Source organism: Typopeltis vanoorti, chromosome 23, assembly GCF_054136105.1.
Source record: "Typopeltis vanoorti isolate ZY-2024b chromosome 23, IOZ_Tvanoo_1.0, whole genome shotgun sequence".
Classification (NCBI taxonomy): Eukaryota; Metazoa; Arthropoda; class Arachnida; order Uropygi; family Thelyphonidae; genus Typopeltis; species Typopeltis vanoorti.
Genome location: NC_143571.1, coordinates 76,304,604 through 76,319,602, shown reverse-complemented (window position 1 = coordinate 76,319,602; position 14,999 = coordinate 76,304,604). Strand labels below are relative to the sequence as shown.

The 14,999-nt window shown below is 34.6% G+C and overlaps 1 protein-coding gene across 1 annotated transcript in view; it reads left to right on the top strand.

Annotated features, from left to right (window-relative positions):
• Ctu1 (Cytosolic thiouridylase subunit 1) overlaps positions 1–14,999 on the top strand; it is a 175,315-nt gene that overhangs the window by 89,822 nt on the left and 70,494 nt on the right. The window contains exons 10-11 of the mRNA XM_090412633.1: positions 10,497–10,562; positions 12,599–12,657. Of these exons, the coding sequence (XP_090268759.1) occupies positions 10,497–10,562; positions 12,599–12,657 (125 nt within the window). The remainder of the gene's footprint in view (positions 1–10,496; positions 10,563–12,598; positions 12,658–14,999) is intronic.

Below are 14,999 nucleotides of genomic sequence, written 5' to 3'. Positions count from 1 at the left end.
AAAATATAGGAAGTATTAAATTCTTAAGGCATATTCCGGTAATTGGACCACATTTTTTTTTTATTAAGCTAAAAGCACAATAAAGAAATAAAACCCGACAAGTTTCGTAAGTCGTTTGACTTACATCTTCAGGGATAAAAGGTAACTGAAATTAAAACAACAAAAAAGGGAAATTAATAGTTCATACTATAAAGTTGTAGCTGTCTGACTGTTTATAAAATTAAAAAATCAGAATGCAGATTCAAAGCAGTGCTATCTTCCATCTTATTTTTCTTTAGTGAATGCATAACATAATATTCATAAAGTATGTTCCAAAATTTTATGCGAGAGTGGTCTGAAAAGTTCTTTGCCTCGACCATAGATTGCAACACTGTCAGCAAGATTTTTTTTCTAGGTTGGTACATCTGTCGTAAGCATCCATGTGAAATTGCAAGTCATTCTATGGCTTTCATTCAGCTGTATTGTTTTATACAATTGTCTGAAGCAAAAGTGTTGTCTGTATCCCTTGAAATGGATAAAATTGAGTATTGTGCAATTATAAAATTCTTTGTAAAAGAAGGTTTAATGCCAAAAGAAATTCATTCGAAGTTCATAAAAGTTTATGGGCACTCTTCTCCTTCATTTTCGACAATTAAGAAATGGGCTACTGAGTTTAAATGTAGCCCTACCAGACTTGAACATGATCCATGTGAAGGATGTCCAAAAAGTGTAATAACATCAGAAATCACTGATCACATGCATGATATGGTATTGGATGACCGGCGAGTCAAAGTGCATGAAACTGCTGAGACTATAGGCATTTCAAAGAACGTATAGGATATATTTTGCATGAAGAATTGCATATGAAAAGCTTTGCGCAAGATGGGTGCCATGCTTGCTCACAGCAGAACTCACCTGCATGAACAGTGCTTGGAGCATTTTAACAAGAATAAAACCAATTTTGTGCATCGGTTTATTACTATATGTGAGACTTGGATTCACCATTACACACCAGAATCCAAACAGCAGTCAAAACACTGGACAGAAGCCGGTTCTTCAGCGCCAAAGAAGACAAAGTCATGGCATCGGTGTTTTGGATGCTAAATGCATTTTTTTTATTAATTATCTTGAAAAGGGTAAAACAATAACTTGGGAATATTATTCCGATATTTTAACCAGACGATGAAAAAATTCATGAGAAAAGACCTGGTTTGCAGAAGAAAAAATTATCTTTCATCAGGACAATGTACCTGCCCACATAGGTGTTTTGGCAGTGGGAAAATTAAGGGATCTGCACTATGATTTGTTGGAACATCCACCCTATTCCCCAAAATTTGGCTCCCTCTGACTTCTATCTCTTCCCAAAACTAAAACTCTTCCTTGCTGGTCTGTGTTTTTCTTTGAATCAAGAGTTGATTGCAGCTGTAGAGGGGATATTTTGCAAATGTTGCTGAGAACCATTACAGGGACGGGATAATGGTGCTGTAGCATCACCGGAATAAATGTATTTGTCTTAAGGGAGATTATGTTGAAAAATAAAAATAATTTTGAAATTATAAATTTGTTTTTTCGTTGTTAGCCGAGAACTTTTCAAACCACCCTTGTAATACAGCATCTGCTTTCTTGCTGTAGATGTTCAGTCACTATTGTGTTTAGAAGTGTTTTATTTCTTTCTCCTTCTTTTTTGTTACACTTGTCAGTTTTATTTCTCTATATGAGACCAAAAAAAAAACTTTCCTAGCAAAACAATCTTTTTACTTCACTGCAATTTCTGTATTTTCCTCATTCCTGTTCCCTTAGAAAACCTCTGTTCTGGTTTTTAGAAATTTCAGTATTCAGCTGTTTACATCTGATGTCTCTGTTTCTGTGATTCAGAAAGACCAATAGCAGGCAGAATCTTCACACATGCTCAGAAATAACTTCTAACTGCCATTACAGTTCTGTGTAATGCAAGTGGATAAAGCAGTATTCAAGCACAACCACCTTTTTTGTTGTTGTTTTAAAAATAAAAAAAGTCTGTAGTAATTCATATATTTTATCAGATAATAAAATGTTAGTATCCCTTTCAAGGATATACAAATGAGGTAAAGCAATTAAATCATTTCATCTGTCTGTATGTTTGAAAAAAATTTACAATTAGAGAAAAGTACAAACATAAATTTGTTTTTTTTTTATATAATTTATAGAGTGCTTTTTACATATAAATATAATTATAAACATATACATTAGACTTTTATAAGAATCCATGCGAAGAAATTTTATGATGCAAGATAGATTTTTACACTGGATGATGAAATTCATCTCCCATTTTGATGAACTCTATAGTTTCTTCATTCTTCAGGTTTTTATGGAAAGGTTGGAAGTAAACAGGATCAAGCAGCTTTTCCAAGATTAACATAAATGTTAATCTTGGAAATGATGCTTGATCATCTTAAATCTTGCAGACTCACACTACCATCCACCAATTCTTGATATCAGTCAGCCATCATCTTATTCAAACTAATACTTTCTAATCCAGTACCCTATCTTTTAACTTATATAACAGCCTTCCATGCTTTATCCTGTCGAAAGCTTTAGCAGTCCCAAAACTATGATGGTGTACCCTTATCAAGTAAAATGTGAGCAGATTGCTGAAACAAGACCTTTCCTTAGTAAATACTTGCTGTTCTCTGCAAAGTACAGATTCTCTTTCAATTCATTTTTGTATATGAACTCATACTAACTTTTCCAAAATCTTCACTACTCCAGAGATAATAATAGATCAGTGGTTGGACACATCAGTTTTGCAATGTAATTTTTATACATTCTTTCTGTTCCTGTATAACTATCGTTCTGAGGCTCAGATTATACAGCCTGGTCAAAGACATGGCTAGTTCATTTGAATGCTTGTTTAACATTTGGGCTGATATCCCATCAGCACTGTTCTCATCATACACCGGAGTTTCTTCATCTCGATTTTTCATTTTGTTAAATTATGGAGACCACTACTGTGTTAAGAATGATTACTTTAATTTCCCAATCAGAGTTTTTTTATCAAGTGCAGTGGTAGCAATGATCTCAATGGTGCATACACTAGGTGGATAGATTTTAGCAGAATGGATGCTCATCAGTTGAACAATCTTCTATATCTGTCACTCATATACCATGTGCTAGAAACAGAAAACTTTGTAATTTAATGGACGATCAGCCATTCAGAATTGGTTTTGTTGAAATAATATTTGCAAAGATTACAGTAAAAATTCCTTTTTCCTCTGTGTATCACCTACAGATATTCCATTTATGTGTAACAGTTGTGTAGCAATAAACTTTGAAAATGAATATAGAGAACAGATCAAACAGAACCTAATTTTGTCACTTCAAAACTGTACTTACTGTTCTGGACTTTGCTGAATGCATTTCATTGAACTGGACTTTTCTATGCTATTCCATTTTCTTTGGTGGTGATCATTATCAAATTATATTGCATTTATGCCAGAATATGACAAAGATAATGGTAGAATTCATTTGGTGGATAAGATTCTATGATTGTGGTCAGTGCATAAACTATAAAAGAACTAGCATCTGCATGATCAAAAACTGAGAAAATAAAGTTCAAGAAAATTACTTTGGATTATTGTTAATATGGGGGGGAGGGGCAAGAGACCATGGCCCCTCCAAAGAAAAAGGAAAAAAACACCTAGAAAATTTTCCAAAAATATTTTCCTAATTAAAATTCTTTTTTTTATCTATGTTGTGTCGTGTCTTCTATTCTATACTACTTATGAATTAGTGATCATTGCAGATGCTCAGTCATAGGTCATATGCAATGCATAGTGTGTATTAATAAAGAGGAGTAAAATACTGATTTGAGGAGAAGACTTCCTTTTAACTGTATGTTAGTTTAATTTACTTAGTGTTTTGCCAGCTATGCCTCACCTTTATTATCTAAAATATAACTGGGTGGTAAAATATGTTCCCAAGCTTCTGTTTTTGTTTTTTTTTTTGAAACATTAACTATTTTTAAGATTTATTTATTTGCTATTTCAAGATATATTCTTCGGTTTGTCCATTTATGTAAGATGAGAATGAATGAGTATTTCATACAAAAAAAAAAAGTCCAGTAATATGTATATATATGTCTACCTGTGAAATAGAAGTTTGATTGTTTTTTATTTTAACTGTTAATATTTGGTCCTTTTATACTAAGAGACATTTTCTTTGGATTTTATTGGACCATGATTCTTTATAAATATATGTATACAATTGTCTACAAGTTTAAGCCAGCGTTTTTCGCCAGCTTAAGTCTGTCTGGCTTCTTCAGGACAAGAAATGGGTACACTACTAACATTAAATGCTAAAAAGGAATGCATTCCTTTTTAGCATTTAATGTTAGTAGTGTACCCATTTCTTGTCCTGAAGAAGCCAGACAGACTTAAGCTGGCAAAACTTGTAGACGATTGTATACAATACATATATTTATAAAGAATCATGGTCCAATAAAATCCAAAGAAAATGTCTCTTACTAAGTTTTATTGTTGTTTATAAATATTTGTGTGGTGTTGAAGATAAATACTTTTATACTTTTCCCCCTTATTTGAAATAGTCATTATCCATTCATTTTTTTTTTAATTATAGATTAAGTTTAAAAAAAGTGACTGATTTGACTAACTCAATTTTCATTAAGTTGAATGTTTATGCCCTAAATAAGATGCAAAACCAGATATAAATATGGAAAAATTATTATTCTCTTTTTACTATACAGATTTACAAAGTTAAAGAAATATTGAAAGATTTTAAAAAAAATAAGCAGAAGTCTATGATAACATTATTATTAAGAGAGACCTCCAGGGAGTTAGGGACTATCGAGAGAGGCCAAGTACTGTACACACCAGCTGTCATACTTGTTCTTGAATTCATTCACAATGCTTGCACACACACAACATCCAAACACCATACATTCCAATCATGCACTACTCTATGAGAGAAAAATCTAGATCTCATTCTTCCCTCACCCTCCATAAAATGAAAAATTCCATCAACTGAAATCCTGTATGCCCCTTTCAGAAGTTTGTAAGTCTCAATCATATCACCCTTTCTCCTGTTTGCTAATGCCTGCAGTCTACGAATTCTCAATTTGTCTTCTTAATCAGTATTCCACAATCGTGATATCATTTTAACACTCTTCTTTGCGCGCGCACACACACTCTCTCCACTGTATAAAAATCACAATAGAGACCAGATCTGCACACAATATTCCAAGTGAAGTCTTATCAAAGCCTTGTAAACAGGCAAAATGACGTCCTTATCTTTACATGCGAAAGTTCATTTTAGCATTGCAATTATCTTTTGAGTTCTCTTTGCTACATGGCTCCTGAACTTCAGCTTGCTATCTACTCCACTATCCCTAGCTTAATCAGTTTCTTATATCATAATTCTACCAATATAATACGACATTGGATACCTTTCAATTCCCCTTGTCTACTCATGCCAAAGTGCATGACTTTACATTGAACTGACATCCATTTTCCCATGTCCTCAATTCCAGCCTACTTAAATTATTCTGCAAGTACTGCATATCAGCCACAATCCTGATTACCCTACCTATCTTTGCATCATCAGCAAACAGCTGTAGGTCACCTGTCAAATCCTTCACAATATTATTAATGTACAGATTGAATAATAGTGGATCAAGGACTCATCCTTGTTTTACACCACTAGTTTCCTTACATTTTGCAGATGCTCATCCCACATATACCACTTTTTGATATCTGTCAGTTAGCCATCTTCTTATCTGTACTAATATTTTATAATCCAATCCCATTTTCTTCAATTTATGCAATAGTCTTCCATGCTGTATTCTGTCAGAAACCTTAGTAAAATCCAAAAGTATCATGGTGTATCCAATTCCCCTTGTCTAGTTCAATGGTAATATTATTATAGAATGTAAGCAAATTGCTAAAACATGACTTTTCCTCAGTAAGTCCATGCTGTTTGTTGCAAAGTAAAGATTCTCTATCAACCTAACTTATGCTTCCAAAATCTTCACCACCACCACCACTCCTGAGATGCTGATTGATCGATAGTTGGATACAGCGGTCTTTCCACCATCCTTGTTCAATGTGATTACCATACATTCTTTTCACTCCTGCAGAATCTTCCCTGTTCTAAGACTCAAATTATATAGTCTAGTCAATGGAATAGCCAGTTAAGCTGAACACACTTTTAGTATCTGTGTTGATATCCAGTCCCTATTGCAGAATTCTTATTCAGCTTGTGCCACAGCTCTAGTACCACCTCCTCGTACATCTGAGTTTCTTTATATGGTGAAGAGGTAATACTGAGCTCAGTGTTGTGTACACCAAGTTGATGACTTTTAGCAAAATGGGCACTCATTAGTTGATCAATCTCTTCTGCATCTGTCATCATCACACCATCTGCATTCAGAAGCATTATTCTTTCATATTTATTCTTTCTTTTACTTGCAGCATATCAATAGCATTCTTGTGGGTCGTCTTTAGCTTGCAGAACCAGTTTCTTTTTATACTCAGATTTAGCTTTTCTTGCAACAGTTGTGACTTCTGACTTGCTGCTTATAATTTTCATAATTGTCCTGTGTTATGCAGATCATAGCATACGCATTGAATTGTTTGTCATCATACTGGAAGTAAATTAACTTAAGCCACTTTTCATTTTCTGTTATATATAACTATAGTCATTCAGTATGCATTCCCTAACTTTAAATTTTACTGTGTCTTATAGTTTTCATTAGTATGCTACTTACTACTACTATTATTACACATACACAAAAAAAAAACAGTTGATGCTTGAACAATGTGGAGATTAGGGGTGCTGACGCCCTGCATTGTTAGAAAATCCACATAACTTTTAACTTCCAAAAAACTTAACTACTAATAGCTTACTGTTCACTGAAAGCCCTACCAATAACATAAACAATTGATTAACACATATTTTGTATGGTATGTATGCTTACAATAAAGTAAACTAGAGAAAAGAAAAGAAAATCATAAGGAAGTGAAAAATATTTACATACTATACCGTATTTATCGTTACCATAAGTTTACATTATCTGTTTACAAGATGAATCGTATGTATGTCAGTACCTACATCAATATTGTCTTATATGATACAAAACACTGTAGATGTTATACGTATTACCTACACTAGATATCAAAAACGAAAAGATAATGTGAAAAAGAAATTTATATTTATTTACAGGTATAACGATTTATGCATTGATAACAAAGCAGCAGCAATATGTGGTATGGTAGCCTAGCCTATACACTAATGAATGAATTGTTATAAAATTTTTATTTTATGCTAATTAATGAATTTAACTAATTAATAGCAGTTAATTTTATGTAGTTATGATTTAATACTTCATCTTTATGTTTGTTTACATTTCAACTGCAAATGGCACCATGTATGGTCTGTAAGTGTTTGTATGTGCAAATTTTGATAAATTTTAACTTTTTATAATTGATTTGTGTATACTTTATGGTAGTGAATGATGAAATAGACTAGTATCTATGTATATTTTATGGCATATTTAACTTTTTCTTAATTTTTTCGATATTTCTATGCTATGCAGTTCATCAGTGAGTATTTTCAAATTTCGCAAATCTCCAAAAAAATTTCCAATATATTTATTTAAAAAAACAAAAAATGCACATAAATGGACTCATGCAGTTCAAACCTGCGTTCTTCAAGGGGCAACCATATTTATAACACCATTTATCTGTCAAAGCATAAATTGTTTTTTAGAAATAAATTATGATTAAAAATGACCAGAAAATCACTGATTTAATAGTTACTCATGAAAACAGCCAGCATATCAGTCACCAAATTAATTTGTAACAAAATTAAATAGTACAATCAAATTTACTAAGGAAACCTTGCCTACTGACACGTAGGCACTAGTTCCTGATGCTTATATGATGTAATATTTCTTCTTCTTCTATTTACCCATCTTCACTTACCTATACAAGAAAATGCATGCTGGTTAAGTTAGTTGTCTTATACTTAGTTGGCTCATTTTTAGTTGTCTTATTTTTTTTTCCATTGTTATAAGTAGAAAATGTTTGATAGTTTACTGCATATCCAATATATGCGCAACATATAGTCTCCTCTTTCCCTTTCTAACTCTTGTTTAGTTTTCATTTCCTAGAGGAAAGAGATTACAATAGAGGATAGGATATGAATAGACAACCATGGAACATTAAATTCACTGGTGTTTGCTTCCTTAATATAAACTGGAAGACTTTTTAGTAAAAGATTTAATTCTACAGCCTGTCAATTTTGCATTCAACAGCTGTTCATGTTAAAGGAGGGGGGGGGGGGGAGCTGATAATACTTTTTACCGATTATGCTTTAAATTGACATCACTCACAGCTTAATTGCTCCAATTTGCAATTCAAATGAAGCTCTGTATCATTCATAGATAACAAGGTACAAGGTGTGTGTGTGTATGTATAGAATATTCTCTAGCTATCTTTAGGTTTTACATATGAATGTGGTTATCATTTATTAACACAATTTATTGTACACTGCCCTGCCAAAAGTATCTGGACACCACTTGTCTGGCAGGCCATATATGATTGATGCAGTCAGTAACATGCTTTGCAGCAGTAACTGCTGTAACACATTGTGGAAGGTTGTCTACAAGTTGCTGACACTGTTCTAGTGGGAGATACATTGCCATTCTGCCTACAAACACTCCGACAATTGGTGGTGGTTGGTAACAGGTGGTTTACACAGGCATATGCGGCAGTCCAGAATATCTCTCATCACTTCAGTCAGGTTCAAATCGAGACTCTAGGCTGGCCAAGGCAATAGGTTAATGCCAACCTCTGTGAACCACCTTTGTGTTGTATGCACAGCACGGCATGTTGCATTGTCCTTCTGGAAGAAACAATCTGTTACATTCTCATAGAACTCCGCCATTGCTCCAGGAAGACGGTTAGCCAGCACCTCGAGTTCTGACTCTTGATGCGAGTACAGATGCCACTTAGCATTCATCTCTGAGGCGGAAAACTTTCTCTTTGCAGCCTGCTCAAAAAACCTCATATCATGAAGAGTATTCTGCACTGTTTATGTTGGGCTACACTGGGGGCTGGATGGAGAACCCGCTAGTCCACTGATACAGCAGATGTGATGGCCTGAAGAATGGTCCTACAAGTCTTCATGATGGGCAATGACCCAAGAGGTCATGAAACTATCACGGTCTGAAAGGATATAAGGTCTTCCTGATCATGTGGGACCATAGCACCTTGCTTCTTGTATTTCTATACAATGTGTTGTGAACAACCAGTCAGAACACTGATCTCATGGATGGATTTCCACTTATACAGCACACAACAATAATGTCTCATTCTAAATCACTTAACTGATGTGTCTTGGGCATGCTGGCTAGCTGTGTTCTTCAGAGCTGCTGCCTTGTTACCTTCCTTATATAGGAGATCCCATGCAGTGCTTTATGGGAGGCCAGTAAATTATATGTTCGGGGAGGGAGGGGCGTCCAGATACTTTTAGCAAGGCAGTGTATACTGTCAGTGTCACTTTTATAGGGTGGCCCATAAGTCATGAAGAGGACCACGTCCCCATCAATATGGATAAAATACACCACTCCTCTACACTTCGTATCCATCACATATTTTAATGTAATATCAATAGTATTACAATTTTAATAAGCACTTCTCATCCATGGTAAGTTGGACGTATATATACGTCCTGGCTGGTTGGGTGGTTAAACATTTAGGAACTTTTTTATTTATTAATCATTTTTAATTTTTTTTTTTATAATGGAATACAGAACCTGGAAATTTTTTTTATTAGTTAAGAAAAAACCATATCACATAAATGCCTTCCATTTTTTTGCTTCACAAACACAGTCCTTTGTCTATGGCACGTTCCATGACAGTTAATGTTTCTGGCTGCAGCATTCTAATTTCTGCATGAATGTTCTCCTTCAGCTGTTGAGTTTTCTGGCGATTGTTCACATACTCCTTTTTTTCTTTCAGATAATCCCGTAGGAAGAAGACAGGAGCCTTCAGATATGGATGGGCAATTAATTGCAGATCTTTGTGAAATTATTCACTTGCACAAAAATGTATCATAGGAGTTCCTTCATGGCTCCAGCAATGTGGTCAGTGTCTCCATCCTAAATTTCCCAAATATTCCTTGTAATACCTGGAAAAAAAAATGAAAATTTTAAAAATCAAGAAGGTTAGACTAAACACTTTGTTTTCACAATGACAAAATGTTCGTAGCCAGTTTCTTTCTCTGTCAAGGCCCTTTTCCGAAGATATATGACTTTATTCTTCATTTTCATAGGCTCCTTTATCATCACTTATGTAGCACACATTAATTCTTCCTAACTCAATTCTGTCTCTTTTTAGTAGAAATAATAGTTACATCCGGCATCAAGAAGGTTATTCACATTTTAAATCGCTTCATGACTTATGGGTCAGCCCATATATGTACATATATATATTTACAAAAAAGTTTATTTTAATTTTCAGGTATGCATATTTCAAGAAGTTGGACTATTTCTCTACTGAATGTATATACTCTCCTTATGCATATAGGTAATAATGTTTTTTTGATAAAAATAATTATATTTACCATGTTATAATCCTTTGAGTTATATATAAAGAGTCATCTCTATGAAATTACTTCAAAATCTTATACCTGAGACCAACCAGTCAAAAAAATGTCACATGAAATTGTCTAATTTTCAATTGTTATAAAGCAATGGGTATTTGAAATGCTTAACTTGAATAAATAGAATTATTGTTATAAGGTGCTTCCATGGAGTCAAAAGACTCATCACAGGAGACCCAATGTTGACATACTAACCATTATTCACACAGTACCTGTCATACTTCTTAAACTCATTCACAACCACCTCTGGCAAAGCATTCCACCCATTTTACAACCTTCAAATGTCATATTCACTTGCTTTAGATGAGAGCACAGATGTGAAGAATACTGCACAACTGGCTATCTTTGTCTGTGGCATTGATCAACAATTCAATGTGACAGAAGAACTGCCAGCGCTCATACCTATGAAGGGAATGAAGAAAGGCACTGATATTCTTGAAGCTGCCAAGAAAACACTCCAGCGTTTCGACCTCAGCTTAACCAACCTCAAGGGTGTGGTAACTGATGGTGCCCCTGCTATGGTGGGAAAGAACGAAGGGTTTGTTGCACTTCTACGGAAAGAACCGGAACTAGAAGGAAAAGATTACCACTGTTTAATCAACCAGGAGAATTTGTTCACAAAACTATTGGATTTGAGAATGTCATTCAAGTTATTGTGACTGTCGTCAACATTATTAGGGCAAGAGAATGGAATCATTGTCAATTCCAAGAGTTTTTGATCCAAGAGTGCGAAACATATCATGGCAATGTGGTTTATTATAGTGATGTGCATTGGTTGAGCAGAAGGGAGGTTCTTAAAAGAGTCTTTGACTTAAGGAGCAAAATACAGCAGTTCATGCAAACCAAGGGGGAATCCTATTGTGGAATTTAACGATCCAAAGTGGATGACAGACTTTGCCTTTGTGACTGACATCTCGTTGCATATGAGTGACCTGAATATGCTGCTACAATCCAAAGATCAACTGGTGCACACTCTGTTTGATCACATCAAAGCTTTTGTGGCCAAGCTCAAACTTTGGGAGGCACAACTTGCAAAAAAGACTTGACTCATTTTCAGCTTCTCGCTGAGCCCAACTGTTTGTCTCTCAATGAATACGCTACAAAATTAGCCATGTTGCGAAGTGAGTTTGAAGAGAGATTTAGTGATTTTCATTACCAACAGTCTTCTTTAGATTTATTTTCACTATGCCATTCAGTGTCAATGCTGCCAAAATGCCATGCTCAGTATAAATGGAGCTGCTTGAACTTCAAAACAACTCTTCTTTGAGAGAAAAATTATTCACTGTGCACTTGCTTACATTTTACAAAGACTATATTTCTGAGGATGCATTCCATAATCTTTGCCAGCATGTGCACTTTGTTAGGAAGCACATACTTATGTGAGCAGTTCTTCTCCAGAATGAAGCATGTGAAGTCCAAGATCAAGAACTCAGATTACGGACCAACATCTCGAGAATATTCTGTGCATAGTGACTTCCAACATCAACAAGCTGGTCAAGGATAAACATTGCCAAGTTGTCCATTGCCATTGTAAAAAAGGAATGTTTTCTTCATTAAATTATCTTTTTTCAAGTGTTGATTGTATTTACTTATCATGAACCCGACTCCTACCTACCAACTCCTACTTAAAGCTGAGTTTGTTAATTTTATAGGATTTTATGTAAAGTATCAAATGCACAGTGTTCCGTGTGAATCTGGAAAGCATCTTACAATTTGAAATACCTCAGTATAGCTTAGTGACCTACGGGCTTCATTGAAATTTTTAATGCAGCCTGCGGTAAATGATGTGAATTCCACAGCTTTTGTGTTCAAGTAGGCTAATCACTTAGGTACTTGACATGCTTGTTAAACGATTGAAACAAGAATATAATTTCTTGTAAAGTGTGATATCATTTGTAACTCAGCAGTAAAACATTCTATGATGAAAACATTTTTTAATACATTAATTCTAATGTTTCAGGGGCTATGCTAGAACTTATTTAAAAGACTTAGAAGCAATCAGGCCAAGCACTATCTTAGGTAAGTTGCTAGTATGTTTATGTGGGGGAAAAAAAGGTTTTGTAATTTTTTCAAAATTTGTATTTTATGGAGATACATGTAGTGTCAAAGGAGGCTCTAGAGTGGCTTTCAACATTGGACATTGAACTATAGCCGAATTCTGCCATAAGAATACATACACAATAGTGTGAACAGTGAGGGATGCAATGTCACTCTGTCACTCTCATTGTGGGCTGCTACTTAAGCACCATTGTTACATTGTCATGTACTTCTTTGCATTTGTCACACACATTTCAGAAGCATTTTTATTTATAAATCATATATTTGGAAGATCATAAATTCTTTAGTTGCTGTAAATCTGCAGTTTTTTTTTTTTAAATTCAGTTGAGTCATATTTGGCCACTTTATTGTTATTGGTTAATTTTTTGTAGGTGAGTCATCAGCTTTAGAGCAGTGATAGTGCTACCTTAATTTGAATTTGCTTTAGCAGTCATGATATTTGATATTTGCCCAATTATTATGTTCTGTTTACTTCATGTGGCAAAGACATTTCGAATTTCAATGGTAAATTGTATGTGTCTGTGTTGTTTAGGTAGTAAGAAATGCTTAAAGTAGAGGAATCTAGAGCACACTGCTCAAAGGATCTTATAAATTTTTAGAAAGGGGGGGGGGGGGTAGCAAGCCTATGGTTATATTTTTTTTTATATATAACGAAACCTATGGTGAATTCATCACTAAAAAACACACGTACTAACCACAATTAAATGACTATTTAATTCGTAAATATTTCATCCCAAGTATCTTGGGACATCATCAGTACAGCAGTTCAAACAGCACTAGGAATAAGGAATAACATACAGTTAGGGTGCATTATGTTATTATGTATGTTATTCCTAGTATTGTTTGAACTATTGTACTGATGATGTCCCAAGATACTTGGGATGAAATATTTACGAATTAAATAGTCATTACTGTTTATGCGCCCTAACTGTATGTTATTCCTAGTATTGTTTGAACTACTGTACTGATGATGTCCCAAGATATTGGAATGAAATATTTACAAATTAAACAGTCATTACTGTGGTTAGTACATGTGTTTTTTAGTTATGGTTATATCTTCTTTGTATAGATAATTTTTATATAAGAGCTTTTGAGCAATGTGCTCTAGATTCCTCTATTTTAAGCATTTCTTACTACCTGAACAACACGAACGCATACAATTCACCATTGAAATTCGAATCCAGCATGCACTTCTATTGCTGGATACACTTGTCAGTGTGTCTATTTTTGAGGCTCTCTAAATCTCTGCTCTGATGAGCAAGCCCTTAAGCATGACTTACATTTTCAGAAATGTATTGATGAACAATGACTATAGCAAAAGTACAGTCAACAAAATTTATCACAAGACTACGCCTAAAAATAAAATAAATTTTTATATATCAAACTTTTATATCAGGGGTGCTTAAGGGTCAAAGCTGTATAACTGAGAGGAGACCTCCACATAGCCTTTAAAGGAATGCGGAGAACCGACCAGGGCTTCTGACCTAATGTCCAATCCTCACCTTCTCGTGGTGCACCCTGTTGGGTATATACTTGGATACTGAACGAACGAGGATGGGCTGGCAATTTGGGATTTAGCCGACCAAATTGTATTCTTATTGGTTAAACCAAAATAAAAAATGATGGTACAACATGACAAAATTTCGTGCCGGCTGGGGCGTCGCCGGTTAAACAAGGCCCCCATTGTTTTCACCAGGGAACCAGGGTGAACAGCGAAAAGTCAGCTACTGGAACAAATCTGAAAACAAACCCCAACTCAACATCACCAGAGTTAAAGATCGGTACTATCAACGTAAGAAGCCTGAATCGCAAAGAAATGGAGCTAGCTGAGGAATTAGATAAGTACCAGATCGACATAATAGGGGTGACTGAAACAAAAAAGACCAAAACTGGTGAGATCTTTCTGAGCAATAAATACAAAATGTTATATTTAGGCAATGACAATCAAGGAAAAGAAGGAGTAGCCATAGTATTCAACACAAAATACAAGGCTAATATTCTTGAATGGTAGGCAGTCTCAAGTAGAGTGATGTAGGCTAATATCAGAATGGCGAATTGGACAATGAGACTTATTTGTGCCTATGGTCCCACAGAAGGTTCTACTAAGGTAGAAGTGAAGGAATTTTTTGAGGCTTTAGAAAAAGCAACTGACACAATAAAAAAGGAAAAGTTGGTCCTTGTTGGGGATCTAAATAGCAGAGTAGGAAATGATTGTGAGACATACAAAAATATTTTGGGAAAATTTGGAGAAAAGAGCAAAGCTAATAATAATGGCAAATATCTGTTTGATTTCTGCTCAGGAC